The sequence below is a fragment of the Dermochelys coriacea genome, chromosome 5 (assembly GCF_009764565.3).
Source record: "Dermochelys coriacea isolate rDerCor1 chromosome 5, rDerCor1.pri.v4, whole genome shotgun sequence".
Taxonomy (NCBI): Eukaryota; Metazoa; Chordata; order Testudines; family Dermochelyidae; genus Dermochelys; species Dermochelys coriacea.
In genome coordinates this window covers 127202757-127228603 of record NC_050072.1, presented here as the reverse complement: position 1 = coordinate 127228603, position 25847 = coordinate 127202757, and the positions used below count along the sequence as shown (strand labels likewise).

The 25847-nt window shown below is 42.8% G+C and overlaps 1 protein-coding gene across 2 annotated transcripts in view; it reads left to right on the top strand.

The window, feature by feature from the left end:
* The window catches only part of MELK (maternal embryonic leucine zipper kinase), a 39396-nt gene that overhangs the window by 12208 nt on the left and 1341 nt on the right, over nt 1–25847 (top strand). Inside the window, exons 9-17 of one of the 2 annotated variants that reach the window (XM_038402399.2) lie at nt 1858–1926; nt 3078–3176; nt 4349–4435; nt 6642–6773; nt 11990–12130; nt 13016–13244; nt 16825–16924; nt 17418–17586; nt 25330–25433. In XM_038402399.2, the coding sequence (XP_038258327.1) occupies nt 1858–1926; nt 3078–3176; nt 4349–4435; nt 6642–6773; nt 11990–12130; nt 13016–13244; nt 16825–16924; nt 17418–17586; nt 25330–25433 (1130 nt within the window). The remainder of the gene's footprint in view (nt 1–1857; nt 1927–3077; nt 3177–4348; nt 4436–6641; nt 6774–11989; nt 12131–13015; nt 13245–16824; nt 16925–17417; nt 17587–25329; nt 25434–25847) is intronic. The other variant, XM_038402400.2, reaches the window with a different exon arrangement.

Here is a 25847-nt window from a genome sequence, read left to right as displayed (position 1 = left end):
CCAAAAACAAAAGCAATCTAAAATTTTTAGATTTCTAATGTGAAACCACTGGGGTTAAAAAAATGTATGTATATTACCCAGACTATAATTGAAACAGTTGTTTTCAGAAATGAAACTCTCACAAGACTTAGTGCATTTCATTCCAGCTTGGTAGTTAAATCACATTTCACAATGTTTTTTTTTTTTTTTTTTTTTTTTTTTTACACTGACTTCATGTTGGTTTCATTTAGTGTATGTGATGCCTTTGTAGCTATTTCAGTTTGACTTTCATAGCTACTGTTTACCTTTCCTAAAATTTGGAAGCAATTATTAGTGTTGATGTACTAGTCAGATGTGCTACATGAACAATGAATCACTGGGCTAAAAAACACACATACTCTAGGCTTTTAAAAATCCTTTGCAGTTTTTCTAGTTAGTGAGTGCCAACCTCTACGGCTCCTGTCCAGCATTAGAAATATAAATAAATGGAAAGCAGCTAAATGCAAAGTTGCTTACCTTTTGGTGTAACAAGCAATCCTACTGTAAAAGCACAGAATATGTTAAAGCCAGTTGAATTTTAATACTTTGTCTAGCAGTTGATTTAAACCTTCATAATTCTTAAGTAAAAATTACAGTAGCACCCAGAGCCTAACGAAAGACAAGTGCAAGTACTACACTTGAGAAGGAAAAATCAAGCCCAACTATAAAATGGGAATAACTGGCTAGATGGTGGTACTGCTAAGAAGGATCTGGGAGCTGTGGTGGATCAGTAACTGAATGAGTCAAATATATGATGCAGTTGCAAAAAAGGCTAATATCATTCTGGGATATATTAACAGGAGTGTTGAATGCAAGGCATAAGAGAATTCTCCTGCCCTATTAGAAACTGGTGAGGCCTCAGCCAAGGTACTATGTCCAATTCTGGGCACCACTCTTTTAGGAAAGATGTTGGGCATATTGGATAGTCCAGAGGAGAGCAGCAAAAATGATAAGTCAGTTTTTCTAAACCTTATATGAGGAAAGGCTAAACTGGGCATGTTTAGTCTTTTCTCAAGACTGAGAGGCAGACCTGATGTATGAAGACTGACTTTAAGGGCTGTTGTAATGAAGATTATGATCAATTGTTTTCCATGTCCTATCGATGGTAGGCCAAGTAGTAATGGGCTTAATCTTCAGCAAAGGAGACTTAAGTTAGATATTAGGAAAAACTTTCTAGCTCTCAGGGTAGCTAAGCTCTGGAACAGGCTTGCAAGGGAAATTTTTTTTTTTTTAATCCTTATCATTGGAGGTTTTTAAGAACAGGTTGGACAAACCCTTGTGAGGGATGGTCTAGGTTTACTTGGTCCAGACTCAGTGCAGGGGACTAGACTTGATATCTCAAGGACCTTTCCAGGCCTACATTTCTGATTCTATGCTTGCTGCCTCATTGTGCTAGATGCTATAGAACCACAGTTCCTGTTCTAAGCACTTGCACTCTTAAGACCGAATGCCACAATTGGCACAACAAAATGGAATGAATAAGGGCTGGGGAGGCAAATATGTGACAAAGCTGATGGTTGTTACTCTTATCTAATTTATGTTATCTCGTTTAATTGTGTTCCTGCAATAGCAGTTCAAGTTCAGCCTTCTTTTCACAGGACTAACCTAGCATGAATCTATTTTAACCTAAAATCTAGTCACATTTGTCTTCAGTGAAAGTAATAGGAATGACACATTTTGTCAAGTTAGTCTAAATATGCTGAAAATGTCAGTTCTAGCTCCACATTCTATTATGGGTTTTCAGACTGAAGATAAATGCCCGTAAGACATCCAAGCAATTTAATGAAGTTATTTGCACTAGTTGGCCAAAGTTCACTCAAACTTTTTTTTTAAATACAGAGAGGAAAATATGAGGTTCCAAAGTGGCTTTCTGCTAGCAGTATACTGCTTCTCCACCAGATGCTGCAGGTAAAGCAATTGGCTCTAGCCCAGACGTGGGCAAACTATGGCCTGCAGGCCACATCCGGCCCACAGGACCATCCTGCCCGGTCCCTGACCTCCGGCCGGGGAGGCTCGCTCCCAGCCCTCCCCCCTGCTGTTGTCGTGTGTTTCTCTTCTCCTCCTCCTCCCCCGACTGCAGTCTTGAGTGCACCACACCACCAGCACTCTGTCCCACTGCTCTTGCTGGGCAATGCAGCGGAGTGGCTAGCTCTGGCATGGTAAGGGAGCGAGGGTTCCTGGGGTGGCAGTCAGGGAGCAGGGGGGGTTGGATGGGTCAGGGGTTCTGGAGGGGCAGTCAGGGGACAAGGAGCAGGGGGAGTTGGATGGGTTGGGGGAAGTCAGGGGGTGGGAGGGGGCAGATTGGGGAGGCACAGCATTCCCTGCTCGGCCCTCCATGTAGTTTTGCAATCCCAATGTATCCCTTGGGCCAAAAAGCTTGCCCACCCCTGCTCTAGCCAGACCACGCTTTTTACAGTACTGTTCCGCTACTCAAAATAGTATTTAAATATTGACCCCCAAAAGCCTAAAATACAGCATCTTATTTAACAGGTTTCAGAGTAGCAGCCGTGTTAGTCTGTATTCGCAAAAAGAAAAGGAGTACCCGTCTCTAAGGTGCCACGGGTACTCCTTTTCATCTTATTTAAGAAACTTTTCAAGAAAATATAACTGGTCCCTCTGCTGAAAGGGCTGTGCTCCTAGAACATCGCTTTAAGCACTCTGCATACCATGGTGCAGCTGTTGTGTTTCTAACCTCAAAGTTGTCTTTCAGCATCTAACTTGTATTCAGGAGATTGTAACCTTGCTGTATAAACTTACTGCCCAAGTGTGCTTTTATAGCAAGCTAGATTTATAAAACACAAATTAGCTGCACTACTGTTAACAATGGTGACAGTGTCATTCATCTCTTCAGCTACTGTTAATGTAGGTTTTTCTTAACTGGCCTTACGTTTTTGGGGAAAGAAATTGAATCTAAAATCTTGCCAATTTCTACTTGAAATATGTTTAAATCCAATATTCTAGGCAAAAGATTAATTTTACTAGCCTCTTATTTCTCTGAATAGTGACTGTGGTATCCACTTTATGAAAACATTAACTAGATTTTTTTCACTGCCCATTAGGTGGATCCAAAGAAGCGAATTGCAGTTAAACATCTATTGAATCACCCCTGGCTCATGCAGGATTACTCCTATGCTGTTCAGTGGCAAAGCAAATACCCAGTGAGTACACTAACTAGAGGATTACTATACCACATCGTGACTGGAGCATAACTTCTTCCTGAATTTGTGCCTTAATGGATGGTGTATGGTGACAATGTGAAGGCTTAAAACCTTCATCCTTCTAAGGGGCAGACCTAAAGATGACTGGTTACTTCATTCAGCAAGTAGCTGATGAATTCTTCAAGGTTCTCTTCTCAGAATCCATATCCGAGATGACACTCAATGTAAATTTCTTAATCCCTATGAAGGGGAAAGACCTCAGTGTGCTAGCTGCAGCATTTGCAATCTAGTTAAGTGTTGTGTGTGGTTTTTTTTTTTTTTCCTTTTTTTAAAGGACCTGGTGAGTATTTTCGTATCTAACTGGCCCGTTAGACTGAGTACTTGTGATGCAAATGGATAGTTCTATGCAGTAAGGTATAGATTTTTTGAAAATAGGGCACCTGGATACTGCAGAACAGTTCAGACCTAGGGTATGGAATGACTTGCATAGTGCTGTTATGCAATTTTATTAATTTCCTGTAATCTCCTGTTTGGGATAGTCTTAAGTGAGTTTTTATTGAAAACTCTAAAATTATATCCCCTTCAGCAAACACTGCACTAGCCAGAAAAGTTAAGCCAGCACAAAAATGAAAATCTAGCGAAGATTAGGTGTAGGTAATAAACGGGAGGGAAAATATTCAGGTATGTACAGCCAGTACCCATGTTTGGCCATTGGGTGTCATTGTTTCTCTATGCAAAGAGCTTCTTTACTGTACATGCAACATCAGTGTTAACTTGTAACTGCAAGCATTGTACAGCTGTACACATTTTAATAGTTTGTTCCTTTTTAAGTAGGGGAGGAATTGAAGTGCACTGATTTTTATCTCCAACAAAATTGCATCTCTTTAGCAGTGACTTATTTACAAAGGGTCATGGTGGATTCTCTATCACTGGTGATTTTTTTTTAAATCAAGGTTGGATGCTTTTCTAAAAGATCTGCTCTAGGAATTATTTTAGGGAAGTTCTCTGGCCTGTTAGACGAGATGTCAGGCCAGATCACAATAGTCCTGTCTGGAGATGTTGGGCTGTGAAGTCAAGAGCCATCTGGCTTCATGGGAACATCCCATTCAAATGCTGATCTAAAAGATTTCACAAAGTCTGAAGCTTTCAACATTACCAACTTGTTCTTGCAGCTTGGGCATCTTGATGATGACTGCATAATAGAGCTTTCAGTGTTCCATAAATGCAGCAGGCAAAGTATGACTAAGTTAATTTCAGAGGTAAGTAACCCAAATAACTCTCTTTAAACTTTGACATATGAACAACTGACTCCAATACTCATTGGTTCAAGTATGAAACTTAAAGCTATCCAGTGTAGTCTGATCTATGGATTGCATATTGATTACTTAAGAATTCCCAATTATCACTTGGCGGTTTCGCAGGTTCTTGTCGCAAGAACGGGCAGATTATTAAAATTACTGTTGATGTGATGTGCATGGTTGAAACACACTCTTTACGAACTCTTCTGTATTAATAATAATTTATTAATACATTACAAGTCAAACGCTCTAACCCAGCAAGATAGAGAATACAGAATGTACGTCTGAATATCCATACTTGCAACATCCCTTGCAAAACAACCTGAAATGTTAAATTGTCTTCCTCCTCACCAGTGGCCATCCTCCTGGCACCTCCCAAGGGTCTGTCAGTCTTTCTTCTCTCCCTGCACACAGGCTAGGATACAACTTTTATATGTTATGTTACGCAGATGCCACTATGCCTAATGCATATTCAGTAGGGGTTTCTCCCCTCCATTTGTGGTGTGCGGATGTTTATCTTAAAATATCCAAATGCTGGTGGTTCACTCATACTCCCTTAGTTGCCTGGTGTTATGTACAAACTTCCCCCTTAAATGCTCTATTCCCAGTTCCCTGAAACTTGGATGAGCATTGAGCCATTTATTGGTGCCAAAGTTCATAGGCCTCGAGCCTTATCTAACTCCTGTAAGACACTGGCTTCAGCATACAGGCCTATAGGCTCCTTGAGTTACTGCTAAATAAAATAAATGCTAAAGCTAGCTCTATGGGCTACACAAGACAGTAATTTTAGAATATTACTATTTTAATTTAAGCTCAGCTGTAGTTGTCATTAAATTTTGTATTTTTTTTTTTTAATTTTTCCCTCATGCATCATTCCCTGGTGTTTCCTAAACTTTGACATCAAATTTTTAACCATGTCCTAGTGTCCTGTTTGGAATCCCTTGAAGATCAAGGGAAACTTACAGTAGTTCTTCACTAGCTGTGACTCCATGTGCTGGGATGATTGTTTTAAAAACAATTTCTTGGAGAACAACATTAGAATACTAGCTAAACAGGAGAAATCTCAAACGTGATGCTGAATAGGCAGAGAAGCAATGTCTTGGTGTTTGCAAATAAAATGGAAAAAGTGATGGAATAATGTAGCTATTCCATTCATTAGTACAAGCAACATGAAAATGTGGATTGTATTCATGGCTAATGTGTATTTTTGTTGGAAGCTTCCTAGCTGAATTCCACATGAGTATAATGGTTCTCATACTCCTAGTTTTGATATAAGATTTAATAGTTAGACTAGATAGTAAATATTGTATGCTAAGCTATTGAATAGTGAAAATAATTTAGCTACTTGGCAAACTTGAGAACCCAAATTCATATGTAATGTCACTGCATCTAGTGGTATGCTGAAATATCTCTTTCAGAGGGAATAGCAGTTCTCCAGGCAGTTGTAGAATCCAACTTCCTGATTGGAAATTGTGCATAGTATGCAGCTAGTATGACCCACATCTGGGGGAATGAGAACTGCTTGCTAACACATCTATACTTACTCCTGCTCTACAGCTGAAACCTAACTTCAGAGATTACATCATGGTTCTCTGGCTATTAAGATAAGTAGCTCTGTTCATCCAGGATACACAAATGATGCACTGACAATAGCACTCCTTAAATCCTTTTAAAAGGATTTAATGAACCTAAAGTAAGCCTAATCTCTCACCCCATCCTGGGAGGCTAGCAAGGACATACTTATCTTTCAGATGGGAAACTGACACAACTCCATTTGCCTGAGGTCCTACATTGATTCAGTGACAACTGGAAAAGAACCAAGATGTTCTGGCTGAAACGCTGGCCCCATTGAATTCACTGGGAGTCTTGCCATTGATTTTAACTGGGCAGGGGTTTCACTCTCTAGCCTCTGCTATAATCTCTAGACCACATTTCCAACTTGCTTGCAAGAAGGGTGGCAGAATAATAACCACAACCTGATTCTGATCTCCTCCACACCAGTACAACTCCATTGAAGTCTATGGAATTACTGTGGTGTGATCATAGACCTGAAGAGTCCATAACAGGTAGATTGTCCTTTGTGCAAGAGAACAGGTGTAACTTAAAGCAGTGTTTTAACATGACTCTCTTGAATAGTAGCATTCTGACAAATTCCTCTTGGTTTTAGTGGAAATACGATCAAATATCTGCAACATACCTCTTGCTTCAATCCAAGAAGGCTCATGGTAAGCCTGTCCGTCTATGTCTTCCCTCTCTAGCAGTAGAACACACTAGCATCATGCCATCCAGAGAACTGAAGGTAAGTTGTAGGCCTCAGTACTGTACCATGTTAATGCTGTGTTTTGCTTTTGCACTGCCTTCAAAAATAAGATGCCATTTAAAAGGGACTTTATAAAATCTAAATTGCTCTGGTCTCATAACATGAAACCTTATATAAAGTACATGTACTTTCAACTGCATTTTCATGGATTGAAATAAGCTAAGGCTGTCACTGAAAACTCTTATCTAGTCACTTCCTAGCTTTATAAAGAACAGAAGTTTCTACTTAAATTTCTCTTGGTACATAGTTACAGATTTATAATTGTAATTTCTTCCTGACATAAAAACAGAGGGTACCAGTTCAGTGTTTGGGCACTGGTGTACTACAGCCCTATGGGGAAGTGAGCAGTTGCACCCACCCAAAGACTAGACTGGTGCTTTTCTGTATTTGAGAGCAATTCAAAGAATACAGTGATAACTAGTGAAGCCCTTCATGGGTGTGTCCCAAGAAACCACCACCACCACCACACTGTTCTATTTCAGTAGTTGAAATAAACTTACAAATGGCCCTTACTTTTAAATGTCCAAAGTTGGCATGGAGTTTGACTATTTAAACTTAGTTTGATTCTCTATTGATCTGATGGACTTCATCTTCAGGCAGCTGTCCAGGACCTTGTATAAAGGGTGATAAAAGGCTATATTCAATTTAACTTGGAGTTTGACAGCTTGTATTCTGATAATTGGGGCCCTAGCAAATTCACAGCCATGAAAAATGCATCCTGGACCATGAAATCTGGTCTCTTGCATGCTTTTACCCTATACTATACAAATTTCACAGGGGAAACCAGCCTCTCAAATTGGGGTCCTGACCCAAAAGGGAGTTGCAGGGGGTCACAAGGTTATTTTAGAATGGCAATATGACCTGAGCTGGGTGGCCAGAGAGTGGTGGCTGTTGCCCGGGCACCCATCTCTGAAGGTGGCACTCCACCAGCAGCAGCACAGAAGTAAAGGGTGGTGTAATAGAGCCAGACTCACACAGTGGCACCACCTGCTGGTTGTCCTTGGGAATTAGCTCATCAACCTCTGGAGTGCCCTCTGCTGTCTGGTGATCTGCCTTACCGCTAGCCCCAGTCCATCCCAGGACCCGGTGCTTCCTCCCACTGGGGTGCTGCCCCGGCAGTAAACCCCAACAATCCCTGAGGGTCTCCCCTCCCCAGGGAACCCCCCCATTACTCCACCTCAGTCTTGGCTACTGCCAGTCATCACTTAACCCCGCTCCCCCGGGCAGACTGCAGCATATCAGCCACTCATCACAGGCAAGGAGGTCTGGACCAGCTGCCTCTGTCTACCTGTGGGCTGCCCCCTTGCAACCCCAGTACCTAATCGGCCCTAATCTTGGCCTTGCAGCCTGGGGGTTTCCAGGCCAGAGCTCCCCTGCTCCCAAGGCCTTCCCCCTCAGCCCTGCTTCAATCTAGGTATTCCCTCAGGTCCCTGCAGCTAGGCCCTTCCCTCTCTGAATGCAGAGAGACTCTGGCTAAGCTTCAGCCTAGCAGCCCCTTTATAGGCCCAGCTGCTGCCTGATCGGGGCATGGCCCAGCTGCAGCCATTTCCCCAATCAGCCTAGCTTTTCTTACCCTCAGCCCTGGTTCTCTCCTAGGGCTGGCTTTTAAGCCCCACAGGCAGGAGTGGGTAACCACCCCGCTACAGGTGGCAATACCATGCCATCCTTACTTCTGCCCTGCTGCCTTCAGAGCTCAGCAGCTGGAGAGTGGCGACTGCTGACTGAGGGCCCAGCTCTGCAGACAGTAGCACAGAAGTAGGGGAGGCAAAAGCCTACCATGTCATCCTTCTGTGCTGCTGCTGGCGGCGGCTCTGCCTTCAGAGCTGGGCTTCTGGCCAGCAGCTGCTGCTCTCCAGTTCTGAAGGCAGCACTGCTGCCAGAAGCTGCACAGAAGTAAAGATAGCAGTACCACAACCTGCCCGCCCCCCCCACAATAACCTTGCAACACCCCCCCCCCCCAGCTTCTTTTTTGGTCAGGACCCTCTACAATTACAACACCCTGAAATTTCAATTTTAAATAGCTGAAATCATGAAATTTACAACTTTTAAAATCCTATGACTGTGAAATTGACCCAAATTCAGAGTCCATTTTGGAGGGGCCCTATTGATGATGATCAGTCTTTTGTGTCTAACTTCTGTGTCCGCCAAACAAAGTTTATTTTAACTACTACTTCCTGATCACTTGTTACTGCCATTTGAAACTGCAGATTCCAAAGAGTTGTGTACTTGACTCCTTAAAGATTTAAACTTGCGCTTCTGAAACTCAATTTTCGTGAGCAGTCAGTCCTACAGCTACATATTTCATACATTTAAAAACTCCTCTAAAGGACAATCCCAGTCTTGTGCTCTGCTTTAAGTCTCTGGGCCTGTTCTGTAATTCCCAATTCTCAATTGCTAAACCTATGTGCATATACGTACCATATCTGTGATCAGGTCAGTCACTTTTTGACTTAATGTAAATTGAAAACTACTAAATTCCCAGTTTGAGACAGGAATGGTGGTTATAGTAGAAATATAAACTCCAGGGTAAAACATGCATCTATTCTAATATAAAATTTACTATTAGGAAAACATTTCCAGATTGTTGTGACTTCACATGAAGAGGCATCATGTCAAGAGCAAAAAGCAAGAGGCAGTCTTCCTAACAATTGGGGTGCAACTGTTCCTCAAATATTGTATTCAGGGCATCCCTTATTAAAACTGCATTGACAAATGAGAAGGTCAGCTACAAACAGGCTTGAGAGCAGGTATGAAGAATAATGGAGTTAAATATGTATAATATGGTTAGCATGGTTATAGGTGGGCATAACAGTTTTTGTCACTGAAAGGTATAAATTTCAAATGTAGGATTCGTTAGGATGAGGCAAGGGAATGGATGGACCTGAGAAGGCAACCTTCCTGACCACATCTGTTACCCTGGAGACTTTTTTCCAGGATAAGTTATGGAAGCCTTATTGGGATATTTAAAAGTAGACTTGGCAAAACACCACCATTAACAATAAGAGCAATCCATCAGAGATGAGCCAGATACCTCAAATATCCCTTCTGTAACACAGCCCATTAGTCCCACTATGATACGCTGGGGATACACTTAACCGCTCAGTGCCTCTGCACCGTAAGTGCCCTACAAATGTACCATCTGAAGATCTATTGATCAGCCATTTCAGCATAGGGAGCTGACCTACTGTCTGTGAAACTAAGCTGGCAGGACTTCTTAATTTAGAGGATTTTTTTTGTTGTCTGTGGTGTTAGTGGCTTGAACATAATCAACTGTTATGACAAGCAACTTGAAGTACACAGGTTTTCCTAAAGAATTACTTAACTAAATCCTGCCTGGAATGACAGTGCTCTTTTCTGGTAATGCTTTTAAATTTGCCACCTGTAATTTGTTTTTGTTTTTTTTTTTTTTTTTTTTTTTTTTTCAGTGACCTATAGAAACATTTCTATAATGGAGTGACTTTCTCCTTGTTCAGGTCCTGTTCAGCTATTCATGGAGTAATGGGACATAATTTTAATTAGAGTCTGGCTACTGTATTCTTGGCTGCTGTTAACAGGTGTCTGATAAGGTCTTTATAGTAATCATCAGTGGCACATCTGGTCATATAGCAGAAAGCTACACTTTGGCTTTCAACAGTAATGAAAAAATCTGATCTTGTCAATATCCTTGACCACTGGCCAAAAGCCATTTGTCTCCAGACAAAACACGATCGTTCCTTTTTATAATGGCATCCCTTCCAGCTGAGGACTGATAGCTGACTATTGCTTGCCATTTCATTGGAGTGGTACATAACAAAACAAGGCCTTCCAATGAGTTTTCTTCAGTACACAAAGGGATATATTGAAAACCATCTCCTGTCCAATCACTCTGGATTAGAAATTAAATATGTAAATTGTTGCGAGACTTTTACTAGTATTTCATTGGGGTGGAGGGTGTTCCCTAAAGCTTGGAGCTAAACAGGTTCAGCAGAGGGTTGGAGGAAATGCTGTTCTGGGTTGACTTTATTTTTAGTTTAGATACTAAACCTGACATTACCATGTGATGCTAAAGGTTATTCACACTTTGTAAAACTGGAATTTGATTTTAAGGGAGAATTGATCAGGGATCTTGATCTTGGACCATGAGGGGTATTATTTCTGCCCCTCTTACTACAAAAAGCAATACAAGCATCTGACTTGCTGCAAAACTAAGGCAGGTCTACACTAGTGCTTACTTCGATATAACTGAAGTCGCTCGGGGTGGAGAAAAGCTGCCGCTGCCTCCTCCCCCCCCCCAATATAAGAACATGTTACCCCAATCTAAGCACTAGTGTAGACAGCAGTATGTCACCGGGAGACATGCTACCACACTTGAGGAGGTGGAGTAATTATGCCAACAGGAGAGCTCTCTCCCATTGGCAGAGTCTGCACTAGCAGTGTAGACCTGCCCTGAGTAGCATAACATGCCACTAGTTAAACTGAAGGTAGCGCAGCAGGAAATGACCCCTAGAGAAAACAAATGCAGGCACTCTTTAAAAGATGTGGGCCATGACATTACTACACAATGGCAGCAACTAAGGCTGCAGCATACAGAAACATGGAAGCAAACTCTTCCTGACCTCTGGCAGTTTGAAGGAGCCTGCACATAGAATTGGCAGATAATCCTGTATGATTTGACATCAGTTGAAACCTTCTCATTTCCATCAGAAAGTGAAGGTTTTTGCTGATGTACTCAGCTTTAAATAGTTGACTTCCCATAACTATTTGTTCCAAGGCATCCTATGCAATATGACTTTAACCAGCTGTTTCCCATATTCCTTCACTATATTTTCTTTTTGGTTTGTATATATTTTGCATCTCTTCATGGGACCACTTTTGTAGTGTTTGCTAGTGTGGCAGCAAACTAAGGAGCTTGATTGTAGAAATCAATGGCAGGTGTTGCATTTTTTCTGCACTTGATGCATAGGCTCCTTGTGTGTGTTGGTGCTTTCATCTGATGGCATTGCTTATTAAATTTTTCATTGCAGACTTAGCCCTCCAAACACTATTTTCAGATGACAAGTGACCTGAATGAGAACTTCCCATGAGATACTGCTCATAACTAGAAACTCTAAAGGGCAAAGCTATAACTATTAAAACTAACTCTAAAAGTAATGACATTCTTCTGGTGAAAATTTTCACTTCATGTCTCAGTGGAATCTTTTTTTTTTTTTAAATAGTCTAAAAAGAACCTGACTTATGAAGATATGGAAGACTGTAGGGAAATACCCTGTGCATTTGGATCCATGGAATTTTCAGATGTGCTTTATGAGGAGTCTCCATTTGCAGGCTTCGCTCTATATACACCCAAAACAAAGCAGGTGCTTGATGAATTACAATTACCTAAAACAGTTGCTCTTAATTAAAGGGAATCTGCCTCTTTAACTTTTTTTTTGCTTTTTTTTAATACACACTGCGTTTATGTTTATCAATATCCATACTTAGTGCTACATAAGAGTTCCTGGCCAGAAGATCTTACAAATTAAGACAGACACAAGAGCCTTTGGTTGTCAGATGGCTATTACCATAAACTGTAACCCCTTTTCCTAGCTTGTGGGTCCTCTTTTACTTTAATGAGGAGAGGCAGGGGACCTGATGCTCACTTTATGTGTAGGGACAGTGCAGAAGAAGAAACAGAAGTGGGGAAGGATACAAAGGGGATGATGAGGCTGGCATTATTGGCAATGAGGATGTGGCCAGAAACAGGGTGGGGGGGGGAAGCAGTCAGGCTCTCAGCCCCCCTCTTCCCCCATGTTGTCCCTCTTAAGTTAGTGGAAGTACTCCTAATGAGGACACACACTATCCTCCTTCTGTCAGTGGTGTGGACATGAACCACTGCAGTGGTTGCAAGTAGACTTAACATAGATAGACTTAAGGGCATGTTTACACTAGAAACTTAACTACTTTGTGGATGGGTTGGAGAGAAGTAATCTGGGATTGGGAGGCCAGGGTGGGAAGCTGAAAACACTAAGGAGGATTAGGGCACACGATAGAAAGGGTTTAATTTTTTTTGTTCAGGGAGAGATTAAGTAGTGACTTAGCTGTGTGGGCCAAGAGGAAGAAGTCTGGAGCACTGGGCTGCATGTGTAGCTATGTTGACCTGACCCTTGTAATATATACTGTGTGTAGTCAGTATACTGGCAATATTTTTTAACTTTGTCCAGAGCTAATTCACCATCACTCTCCCTTAATCAAATTTCTTGTAGCATTCAAAGTATCAGACACCATCGGATAGTGTAGAATTTACACCACCTCCAACTCCAGTGGCAAGAAGAGCAGCATCAAAGAACAGTGAAAACAAAGAGAATTCTGACTTGGCATTTACTATCAAGAATGAAAAGCCATTTGTGCTTCCTGCACCAAAGACTCCTCTTACTAAGAGCCAGAAGGAGAAGAGGATGCAAACCACCCCAAATCAAGAACTTCCCTCCACAGGTGTGTCTTACTCTAGACTTCCATTAGCTATGTATGTGTGGTGCTTAGGGTTTGTATAGCGGAAAATGTTCCACTCTAGCTAAAACTTATACCTACTAGAGTTCCTGGATGGCTTATTCCATCTTGTGATCCTAGACTATACAACCTCTTGCTGTAAGAGGTTAGACCACACTACACCGAGGCAGTGCATCTTAGTGCTACTATTAGCTTACTATGTGCTGCTCTACATGTCACTTCTCTTCCTCCTCTTGTCACTGCAGGATTGTGTATACTTTTTGAATGTACTTAGACACTTACAGCAACTAGCTGAAGAGTTTCCACTGTGTATAGTCACAACTGACTGGCACATTACAACTTAGATACTAGAAGAGCGTGAAAGGCAATCTCCCATCCCTTCTTTGTTGCCTCAGGATAACTGTTTTGAATGGAGATAGGAGTATTTCCAGTAAGTCCTCTTCCTGGGCTTCAAATCACTTCTTTTTAGGTTACAAAAATACATCTGTTTCCTTCCTCTTCCCTGATCTAGTCTCCCTTTCAGATTGTCATGCACTAGCACAATATCAAATCCAAACATTGCAATGGAGACACTTTACACTAGACTAGTCAAAAATGTAAAAGCTCTGTTCTTTCTGGAGTTGTACTCCTATGGCTTTCTTCAAAGCAATCTGCCCAAAGCTTTCCACCCCAACTAGTCTACAGATCGTTCCAATGGGGATAATGGGAGCAAACAGCCTAACCAGGATTAAGATATAGCTTTATAACAAGTTATAAGATGGGATTGCATGTGAGCAAGGAACTGGCCTCTCACCCAGCCATGTCCCTTTCAGTTTCCTATTACATCCATACCAATGATAGATCTTATAGACATCCTGCCTTCCTCTTCAACCTACTAGAAATCTTTGTGCTATTGCCCATTGATGCTATACGAATTGTTTGCAAAACTCAGAAATGAGACTCCCTTTTTAGTAGGTGTAACAAAGTATTTAAAATAGGTGAATGTGCTGCTCCATATTGTGCAAGGGAATACAATTCAGAATCCTCTTGTAGCTCTCTACAGGCTTTCAAGGATTTTCAGCTGGCAAAGGATCTTGACTCAATGCTCAAGCAGAACATCCTCATTTAAGAGTATTTCAGACTTTAATTTTATACTGACTTGATTGTACCCTAAAGACGAGTGATGCACAGTAACTAATCTGTATGTGGTTTACTTTTGGCTACATTTTCTGTGGAAACATAAGTGGCAGACATAAGGCCTAGAAAAAAACAGGGTGATTCTGCTAACCTGAAACCAAAATGTAATTAAGGCAAGTTTTTCTTCAGAAATTGAAAATACTTCCATTTCGAAAAAGGAAGTACCAGCACTCCATGATAAAGACTGAAGCTGATATAGATGCTTAAGGCAGTGCATGGCATTGTGCCATATTTATGCTTGACCTCAAAAGTTAGATACATTCACACAGAATTGTGGGAAAGCATAACAAAGTAGCCTTTACCGGATTAAAGTTTGAGGATTCACTAATGCACCATATACATATTTGAACCATTTTTATTATGGCAAGGTTAGGCTTTTACCATAGGTTGCCATAAATTCAAATTTGATTTTAAACAGCAGTATTAAAATTTAAATACTTGTTTCATTTTTTTTCCCACCCTGTTCAGAACAAAATCTGAAGAGGTGGCCATAAAGCAGTTTCTGGATGGAAGCTGTTCAGGCTTTTTTCTGGTTAAAATTTACTGGTACTTCGTGTCTGAGCTAGGGGTTCAGCATCTGCCACAATTCCAAGGCAATAGTGGCAGAGTACCCATCCAACTGCAAAACTTGGACCTCTGTAGCAGCCCTGTAGAAATCACTCACTACTTCCCAGTCTGACACTCAGCTGGGCACAGCAGGGATACTGGTGATCAGGGCCACCACAGGGAGGAAAGGAAAGTGATCAACTGTTGGTTCTAGGAAGGGATTTGCTCTTCTCCCCTTGACCCCAAACTGAGTGGAAAGGAAAGTAAGAATCCCATGCAGTCCCTCATCCCTGAAGGAAAATGGAACCTGGGCAGGGTTGTAGCAGTTCCTCTTCCCTGCTAAACCAGACCTGCATTCACCTGCACACAGGATCTAAACTTCTGAAGTAAGGTCTCCTGATTGCTACTGTGTATCTCACTCCATTTCTGTAGCAAGCTGGAATGTATTTCAAACATTCAAATAGGGTTTATTTAATTGATTTCTAATTCCCTTGTTCATTTACTGGAATTTTAAAGAACTATTTGAATGCATCTCTGCATTTCCATTTCAGGACCTGTGCTCTGCAGAACTCTATGGGAAGAGTAGACTGAGTGCAACTCTTAAATGATCTAGTAATACTCCTGTTGAAGGAATGGGATATGCAATTCAACCAAAGGGGATCACCGAGTTGAGCTGAACTTAAATGTTTCTTGCCCCCAAATGCATTGGACTTGGAGCTACACACAGCGTGGCTCTGCTTTGAAGAGAGGCGACCAGATATATCTATATCTTTAATCAGCGGATCACCCTGTATTTTAGCATACCTGTTTTCTTAGATAGAGAAATGTTTGCTCCTGTTGGCTTGGCTGGGCTACTGTTGCCTGATAAGACTCTTGCCAAAATCTTAGGAGGCAACTGTTCTACAACCCACTGCCTTCTATGGGGTCACAGGTGGGTCAAAGTTGGCCTGCATAACTTATCACTGGCAGTAATGTGTGATGGAGAAAAACCTGGCTTCAGCCTTGGTGCCCAGGCTGAGTTTGCAGAGCTGTCTCCTTAGGATTAAAGGCATCACTATAGTTGACATTTAGCTTTATCTATAATGGGGTGGGGATAAGGGAACAGAAGCATTACTTGTATCTTAACAGCTTGGATTTCAAAATCAAATTGAAGTACAACACTGTACTGAAAGCACTTGAATTTGCCCACTCTGGCTGTGAAAAGTATCAAACAGGGAACTTAACTAGACAAATGGCTGTCTTGCCACAAATGCTGATTAGACTCTATGCCAGGCACATTAGTGGTAATCTTGAATGATAGAAATGGCAGTCCTAGAATACAAAACCCCATGGAGGAATGCAAAAGCCCTCTTGAGGCAGGGGAAGGGACTCTGGGGGAGAGTGTACAAACTGGAATCTAAGTAACTAATGTCTGGTCTTGGTGTCTACAAACCATAATCCTCAACCTCAGGAGGTGGGTACTTTAAATATCTATACCCATTTTACAGATGGGGAAATGGAGGAGGTGACTTGCCAAAGGCTATTCATTGAGTCACTGGCAGAGTTGAGACCAGAAGCTAGTTTTATCCAACCCTCATCCTATATTCTAACAACTTAACTATACTGCTTGCCCCAAGTCTGAGCAATTCTTAGTGCCCTGGAGAAATGCCTCACTCAGTCTGAATCTTGAATATATAATGGAGTAATAGTACCTTGTGATTCTTATTTAAAAGCAGTTACTGTATTCTATATGTTGCAGAGATGTTAAGGTGGGGACAAGGGGGAGTTGTTTTAAAATGACTGCAGCAAGAAATTTTCATGATCGAAAAAACATACCCAATTAGGTTTTGGTCCTCTTTTTCAGCAGAGAGAAGTCAGTACGCTAAAGACGCCCCAATTAAGAAACCCACAAGTCCAGCAAGTACAAGTGAAATGGCTGCAGCAGTCATTAGCCCAGAAAGACGGTAAGTATATAGTTGTTCGTGTCTATTGCTGACTTTAAAACTGGACTACCTTAATCCTCAATTGACTAGGAAGGCTTGTTACAACAGCACCTACTCTTTCTTTGTCTTGAGGTTTTTTTTTAAAAAAACCCTCAAACCTCTTTCCTACACAGTAGGAAAATATTAAAGGCAGAAGAGTTTAAAATTACACACCTCAGTAGTCTTAGATATATTCTTGTTTTCCATAATTACAAATTCACCCTTATTCCAGTGCCCCAGAGGGCAGCTATTTTCTATACACAATTCCATTTAAATCCCAAATGACTATTGAATGGTAATTCTCCATAGCATCCTCTTAGTCTCAGTTTAGCTATAATATATTCCACTTGTCTTTCCAAATACAGAGCTGGGTTCTGGTAATACTTTAGTGATGCATCTGAAATGACTGACTTTCAGGCACTGAGAAAATAGAAGGCCTATATTTTTTTTTTTTTTTAATCTCTTAATATGTCAGGTGTCGCTCAGTAGACATGGATCTTAATCAAGTTCACGTGGATAGCGGCCAAAAGAAGAAAAGAGCCAAAATGTTTGGAAGTCTGGAAAGAGGCCTGGATAAAATGATCACAAAGCTAACACCAGGCAAAAGGAAAGGATCCACAAGAGATGGCCCAAGGAAATTGAAGGTAAGATTGCTAGGATATCTCCTTTTATTTAAAGGAGATGTATTCTTCTTGGGAAAGTCAATGATATCTCCACATCACTGTTTTGAACTTCGGTTGTCTGAACTGTGTCCATTCTGCCTCTACAATAAAGTGCAGGTGCCTTTGCAGTATTGCAGCAAATCTACAAAAGCCCCACTTATTGCCAAGGGCCTCTGCTAGTCATGGCTCGGGCTAGGTTTGACCCAACTATTTCAGCCAGTTGGTTTTGTGGAAATCACTGCAGTCTGCTTCCCTTCCAGGTGATCTATACTTGTCGTTGTATAGGGAATGCAGCTGCAGTCAGACTCCTCCGGATCCTGCTCAAAATTCATTCTTGCCAGCATCTTGGTATAAAAGCCTAGATACAAGTGGCCCTATCTGAAAGTAGCTTACGACAGCTCAATGAAATCTGATCTCTGTCTCGGCTATTTAAATCCTCAAGGGGAGATAGTCACCTTGAGTGGTGGTAGAGGAAGTTAACAATGACAGTGACTAGAGTCTTTGGAATCAAGAGAATTTGGACTTAATGAACTGACTGTCCCTAGGTTACAAAAGGGTTTCTAGTACTCTAGGGCATTGTAATCAAATGTCATTGGTAAGTGTACATCTTAAATCTTATCCCCAACTAATGTATCAAAAGTTCATTAGGTGTCGGACTGTTTAGGTATTGCCTGTGAGTCCAAATGAGTGGCTTGCTGCCAACATACTCAGTTGTTTGTCTGATTTTCAGTCCACTCAGACTCTTGATATTGGTAGCTTCTCTGGTTCTTACTGGTTTCCAAGCAGGAAATCTAAGGTGAGGTTGAAGAGAGTAGAGAACTATAAATCTCAAACGCTGTTGGGATGCCTCTTGGGCTCTTAAGACCAAGAGCTATTTGGGCGTATACGTGCTTAATACTCTCTCCATGAGAGCTTATCCATTTTTTGTATTTGTAGGGCTTTCAGTATACGCTACCATTAAAGCACTAATATAGTATCATCTATGTTAAAGGTAAACTAAAGAATAAATGTGGCTGAATTCTACAAAATTATCATAATGCCAATAAACTTCAGTGGCGCAGTAACGGACACTTGCGTGTATCAAACGGTGACTTGTACAAAACATATTTAAAGTCTGTGGTGGTGGTGGTGCTGCTGCTGCATCAGAAAATTTTCCAGTTTTAGAATACACTGGAAATTTCATATAAACAGAGCATGGAGGAAAAACTGTCTTGATTCATAACTCTGGAACTGGTGAGGCTTTTTTGAGGCCTAAAACAAGTCTAATCAAATAAGCGATGTATGTCTTTAGCTGTAATTACTTCTTGAGGCACCTGCTGACTAAAAGCTGGCCATTATCAAGAAAATGGCACATAGGAACAGCTATCCTGGGTAAGACCAAAGGTCCATCTAGCCCAGTATCCTATCTTCCAACAGTGACCAGTACCAGGTGCTTCAGCCAGAGTGAACAAAACAGGCAAATTGAGTGAGTGATCAGTTTCCTATCATCCACTTCCAGCATCTAGTAATCTGAGGCTTAGGACACCCAGAGCATGGGGTTGCATCCCTGACCATCTTGGCTAATTGCTATTGATGCGCCTATCCTCCATTAACTTAGCTAAGAATCTGCTTATAGTTTTGGCCTTCACAACATCCCCTGGCAGAGCTTCACACAACGTACAGTCCACCTGTGGAAAAGTACTTCCTTATGTTAGTTAAACCTGATGCTTATTAATTTCTTTAGGTGACCCTGGTTCTTGGGTTATGTGAAGGAGTATAGAACACTCTCAATGCAGTCACTATTTATTTTATAAACTTCGATTATATCCCCTTAGTTGTCATTGCCAAGCTGAAGAGTCCATCTTTTTAATCTCTCCTCATATGGAAGCTGTTCTATAGCCTTAATCACTTTTTGTTGCCCACCTGCTAACTGTAAAAGCTGGTTATTGACAAGAAAACTGAGCTCTAAGAATTGATGGAACTGGAGTTAATGCAGTGCTATCACCACATTCCAGTCTAGAAAGCTTTTGCCAAATGGCACTGGTAATATTGTCAGTCATCCTCTGACAAGTCCAGCTGACAAGTCCACGACATACTGGGCTATGAGCCGACTCATCTGATAGGAGTCTAGACTGCACTAGGAATACAGAAACTTGAGTACTAGCAGGCAAGTGCATGCCAAGTCTGTACTCCAAATGCTTCTGCCATGGAGTCTCTCAGGCCTGCGGTACCCTAGCAGTTTTGCAGGTAACTTTGAATGCTTTGGAGTAGAGCAATGCAAGATACTCCATTTTTAAAGTTCCTGGAGAAGCTCTGGCAGGGAGTTGGCTTCTATTAGATTTCATGTCTAGGCCTCCCAGTTCCAGACTAACTTCCAGTTGCTTCTTGGAAATCTAAAGGTAATCTTTTAGGACATAGACAAAGTGCTTGTACAGCCACCTTACAGTTGGTAGGAATAATACTGCATACAGTGTACATGTCTAACGTGTGGCTATAGGAGTCTTTTTTGAAAAGGGATATCCTGTCTTATATAGATACAAGTCCCTTATGTACAGTGGTAAAACATGTAAGCTAAAATGGCTCCAATACTCCAAGGATGAGTTTCTGTGCTGTGCTGCTTAGAGGCATAGTACACAACTTGCAGCCCAGGGGAAGGGTCCTATGGTGGCTTTAAGCCACTTCTTTCCCCAGCCCTCCCCCTCCCCCACTTCCCAATCTTGGGTTGTTCCAGGATTGAAGAGTTCCCACCCCCACCAAGGTAACTTGGGTCCCAAGTGTTTAAGTTATAGCAGTTTCACAGGTTGTCCTATGGGCTACAGCACTGCTCCAAATCCTTGCAGTGCTGCAAGTTGTGGCCATTCCCTTGACAGGCCACCTACACCAGGATTTGCAATGAAGTCGTCTTAGGACAACCTTAGGGCTGTCCTCCATGGTGCCTATACTAGGGAATCCTCCCCTGCCATATACAGGGTTGTTTTTTGTTCGTTTGTTTTTTTGGGGGGGGGCCCTCTATGCCACTCTAGGCCTTTTGATCCAGTGTAAAAGGACCAGAGCAGGGATGAAGATCTCACCCTTTCTCCCTGATAACAGGGAGAGTTGATTTTCCTCAATGCTGAAGTTTCTGTCCATCTTGTAACAATGTCTGACCTTGAGACACTGTTGGAACAAAGCATTCCTTGTTGCTGTTGCTTAGTTTGATTAATTCAAGTAGTGTCCCTATGGGTGCTCCACTTCAGGTGCACAGGCACATCTCAAGCCCCTAATCAAAATCTTCCATTAGTAGTGTCTCTTCAGCCTGCGCATGTGCTCTACCTCATGCCACACACACAGGGTACATAAGGCTGCCTGGGTAAACTGCCCTCAGTTCCTTCTCTATCGCCTCAGCCTGAACCAGAGCACTAGCATGTCTGTCTTGAGTGTGCCTCGGTGTGTTTTGGTGGTGGTTAGTTGGTATTTCTATTAGTGTTCGTTGTTACTATCTAACTAATTCTATAGTAGTGAGAGGTTTGTGTGTGGTTCCCCCCACCCCCACATTTCCCCACTCTTTTCTGGGAAGCTTATTCAGCATGGCTGGGCATGCTTAGCTCACCAGGTTTCAAACAGTGCCTCTTGTTGGGAGGCTATCCTAATCAGCAATGGCCACTTGAAGTGTATCCATTGCTTGCAAGAATCCCATATCTCTCAAATGTAAGGTTTTTTTTTTTTTCCTCCTGGCTCTCAAATCTAGACCCTCTGTACATCTGTCTCCAGACAGATCCAATGCCCTTTTAATGTCTGCTAAAGTCTCCCTTAAGAAGGGGAAGATCTCTGGCTCCAAAGAGGAGCTCAGTCTTGGCAGCTAGCTCCTTGTGGTGGAAGAGATCCCAATCTTTTACTAAGTCTGTGTCGGAGACATTGACTTCTTCACACTATACCATGCAGGCAAGACTCTTCCTCTGGTACCAGCGGAGCAGGGAGATCCTGGAATACTTCAGAGAAGCCTCGCTCCAGCAGGTACCTGGTATAGTCTACAGGATTAGGAAGGTCCAGGATGTGTGCTTCTCTAGATCAGCTCCCTCTGCATCAGTCTTACCAGTAGTGTCTTTCCACTGAGCTCTGTTGGCACCAACAAAATTGAAGCACCAGACCTTTGCTGCTGGTACCTGCATGCTCCAGACCAATGATACCATCCACTTCAATTGCTGTCGGTACCAAGAGTACCTCAGGAATTTTGCTACTCCAGGGACTTGTCAGTGTTTGAGCCAGAGTCCCCACTGCTTATGAGTACCAGACAACTCTGTACAGAGACCAGGGTCTCAGGATTACCATGGCTTCCCAGTGCTGCAGGATTCTCTGCCTCTTTCTATTTTGTGAGAGGTCATAAAGGAAGATGAAGGAAACAATCTGTCTCCTAGTCAGTGCAGGATTCCCCTCTTCCTCATTCTAAAAACCCATACTTTGACAAGGACTCTCCACATCTCTCATCCACATCAGGGATGGTGGGATTGGTCCTGGGTCCTCTCCTGTATGGGCCTCCCCAATGCCCATAATGGGATCTTTGGATGGTGGTGTAGCAGCAGTTTGCTGGACACCTGTTCCATTGCACTGGGAGACTAGGGTGACAGTCACCTCAACACAGAGACCTTTGAAGAACAGGAGGGTAGGGCAGGCAGAATCATAGAATATCAGTGTTGGAAAGGACCACAGGAGGTCATCTAGTCCAACCCCCTGCTCAAAGCAGGATCAATCTCAGACAAAGGCTACTCCTCAAATCCCTATTTTGTCTTCTCCAGACAATGCAGTTATGCTTCTACCACCAATGGCCAATAATTGGTCAGTTCCAGGACCTTGTCAAGAGGGTGGCTGGCTGACCTCCTCAAGAGGTATCTGGAGGGTGACTCTCAACACAAGCTCCTGGCTGGTGCTAACTGCAGCACATCTATCTGGGCTGCATTACCCATTAATGAAGTATTTTTGGATCTAGCAAAGACTGAGGCAAACTCCTGCAACCATCCCACCAACTAATAAGTGACCTGATAAAAAAAAATATGTTCCCCAAAGGGACTCAATTTGTTTCCAACCCTCACCTAATTCCCTGGTGGATGCTGTAAGCAAGCAGGGTAAACAGCATTACTCCAAGCCTGTCCTTTATCATAAGGACCAGAAGAAGTTACTTTTTTTTTTTTTTTTTTTTTTTTTTTTTTGATGAAAGGCGTACTCATTTGTGAACTTCCAATTTCAGATCACAAACTATCAGGTGATCGTGGCCAAGTATGACTTCATGAATTACAACAAGTTTTGCAACCTCTACTGAGCACCGTACACAGGAGCCTAGAGAACACTTCCAAGCTATCATTAAGGAGGGTCAGAAGAGCCAGAATCGCGCGCGCGCGCTCTCTCTCTCTCTCTCTCTCTCTAAGCATCCTTGGATGCTGCCGCAAGGTCTATCTCCATAGCTATTGTCATGTGCAGGGCACTGTGGCTCCAGTTGTCCTGTTTCCCTAGAGAGGCTCAGAGTACTGCTGAGGACCTCCTATTTGATGGTCAGAAGCTCCTCCTGGAGACTAGGGATGAGTTCCACACATGCTGAAGGACTCCAGGACCACACTGAGGTCTTGGGGGGGGGGGGGGAAGGGTGTATCATACCCCTACAAACGAAGATTTAGTGGGTATCAAACTGCCTAGAGATTGCACTTGGGTCATTTCTCTGGCTCTCACAGAACCACCAAATCTGCTAGAAAGACCAATTCCACAGCAAAAGAGCTGCTTAACCTCTTTCAGCAAGTACCCAGTCATCACTGAAACAACTTTGATGGGTTGGCCAAGGGCTTGACTCCTCCCTCAGTTTGCAAGCTACAGCCTTTTGCCCACCTTCCCCATTTCTGGATCCCATTTCCAATAGACCTGGTATCGTATTACAGACAAGGGGGTCATGGAGGTTAACATCAGGCTACACAATCCTCTGCATGTTCTTCCCCCTTCCTCATCCCTCTTCAGGGACCCCTCTCATGAGACTATATACTGAGTTAAGAAGTTCACTCCCTCCTTTTTATTTAGGAGCAATAGAACTGGCCCCATCCCTCACAAGGGGAAAAGGTTTTACCCAAAGTGTTTTTCTCATGCCAAAGAACAGAGGGTGGAAATCACAAATTGGATCTACTATGACTAATCAGACTGAAGTCTCAAATTCAGGATGGTAACTCTGGCAACTCTCATCCCTTCTCTAGAGGCAGGAGCTTGGCTGTCAGCCCTTGACCTACAGTATACCTATTTTGCCTGTATTGCTATAGGGATACTTGCATATCCCCATGGGCCTGAGCCATTTTACATTGAGTACTTACCTTTGGTCCCAACGGTGCTTTCAAAAGCTCTAGAAGGAGTAGCTGCTTATCTTTGGGGAGAAGCAATTCTAGTTTTCCTGTATCTCGACAACTGGCTATTCAAGGACTGAACTTCCACGCAGACATCTTTCTCTTCCAGGAATTTGCTCTCCAGCTAAACATTAAGAAATCATTTATTAGCCCCTATAGAGAGAATACAATTCATAAGGGTATATATGGATTTGTTGGCAGCCAGGGCCTGCCTTCCCACAGACGGATTCATAACTGTTGCCAAATCTGGTTGGGACAATTAAGGAAGCCCCGTCCTACAGTAAAGAACTGTTTAGCCGCTCCAAGTCCTATGGCAGCTTGCACCTTTCCGACTGAGCTTGTCGGACTATGCCTCCACTGCTTTCAGAGGTGGTCAGAAGAATCTGTTCCTCAGCCAGACAGAGCTTGGACAAAGAGGTCACAGTTCCCCTCGAGGTGAACTCCCTAGACTGGTGGGGGGGAAAAATCAATGAAATGTTCGGTCTGACCAGCTCCAACAATATCTGATAACACACATCACTGAGTGCAACTAGGATAAGGAACACAACTTGGTACCCTTACAACTTGGGGCATATGATCACCTTTGGGTGCTCTACTACCTGCCCTCCCTCCCTCCTGCTTTGGACTGGTTATGGTTGGATGCTCAAAGAACTGAGGGCAGTTTGCCCATGCAGCCCTATGTACACTGGGGGTGCAGCACATGGTTGTACAGAGCAATAGTTTTTCAAACTGTGTGTCGCGACCTGACACTAACTGCCAACCAGGCTGTTAAGTCCCATCAGCGGTGCTGCCTAGCTGAGGCAGGCTAGTCCCTACCTGTTCTGACACCACGCTGCACCCCTGAAGTGGCCAGCAGCAGGTCTGGCTCCTAGGCGGGGAGGCCACGTGGCTCCATGCGCTGCCCCGACCCCAAGCACTGGCTCTACACTCCCATTAGCCAGGAACCAGTCAATGGGAGCTGGGGGGAAGGGGGAGCAGTGCCTGCAGGCGAGAGCCTTGGGCAGCTGCTTGCACACCTCAGCCTAGGAGCTGGACCTGCTGCTGGCTGCTCCCAGGGTGCAGCATGGTCCACAGTGCCAGGACAAGCAGGAAGCCTGCCTCATCGTTGACCAGGAGCTGTCCAAAGTAAGCATGAGCCCACAAAGCACCCATCCCTGGCCCCACTCCAGAGCCCCAGCTGTGGGCCCCCCAAATCCTTCATCCCCAGCTCTGTTGGGTAACTGGCTAACAGGAAAGCCTCCTTTAATCAAGGGCTTGAGGCACATCCCTCAAACCAGTTACTGCATAAGGTGAGTAACCTCTTAAGACATCCATTGCCACAGAACCTCTGGTGTTTGGTGTAAATATTAAAAACAAGTTTGTCTTTCTGATTGAGCTTATTACACTTTTTTTTCAGGCTCATTACAATGTGACCACAACTAAACTACTGAATCCAGACCAGCTATTGAATGAAATAATTACCATCCTCCCAAAGAAACATGTTGACTATGTACAGAAGGGGTAAGTAAAATGTCAGGCAAAACTAATTCCAGCTGGTCTTTGCCCAAGTAGCTTGTTCTCTAGTTTTTGCTAAAGCAAAGCATTCAGCTTCATTCCCCTCACTGCCTCTTGTTAAATATTATATCTCTTATTAGACCACGAGACACATCCATGTAGTAAATATTGTCTATCTGATGCAAAACAAATGTACCCGTAAAGTTCCTTAACTCGCATACGGATGTTAATGGTCAATATCCTGTGCTGATCTGTCATGCATGTTGTAGCAACTTGCTTGAAAGAAGCTGAGCAAACTGAGCTAATCCTATCTCTTGTGATTTCATTGACCGTAAAGATTCATTCTGATACTGTGCTGTTAGCTGAGATAAGGCAGTTTAGTGCTATCATGATGGAGATCACTGTGACCTCCATATAATA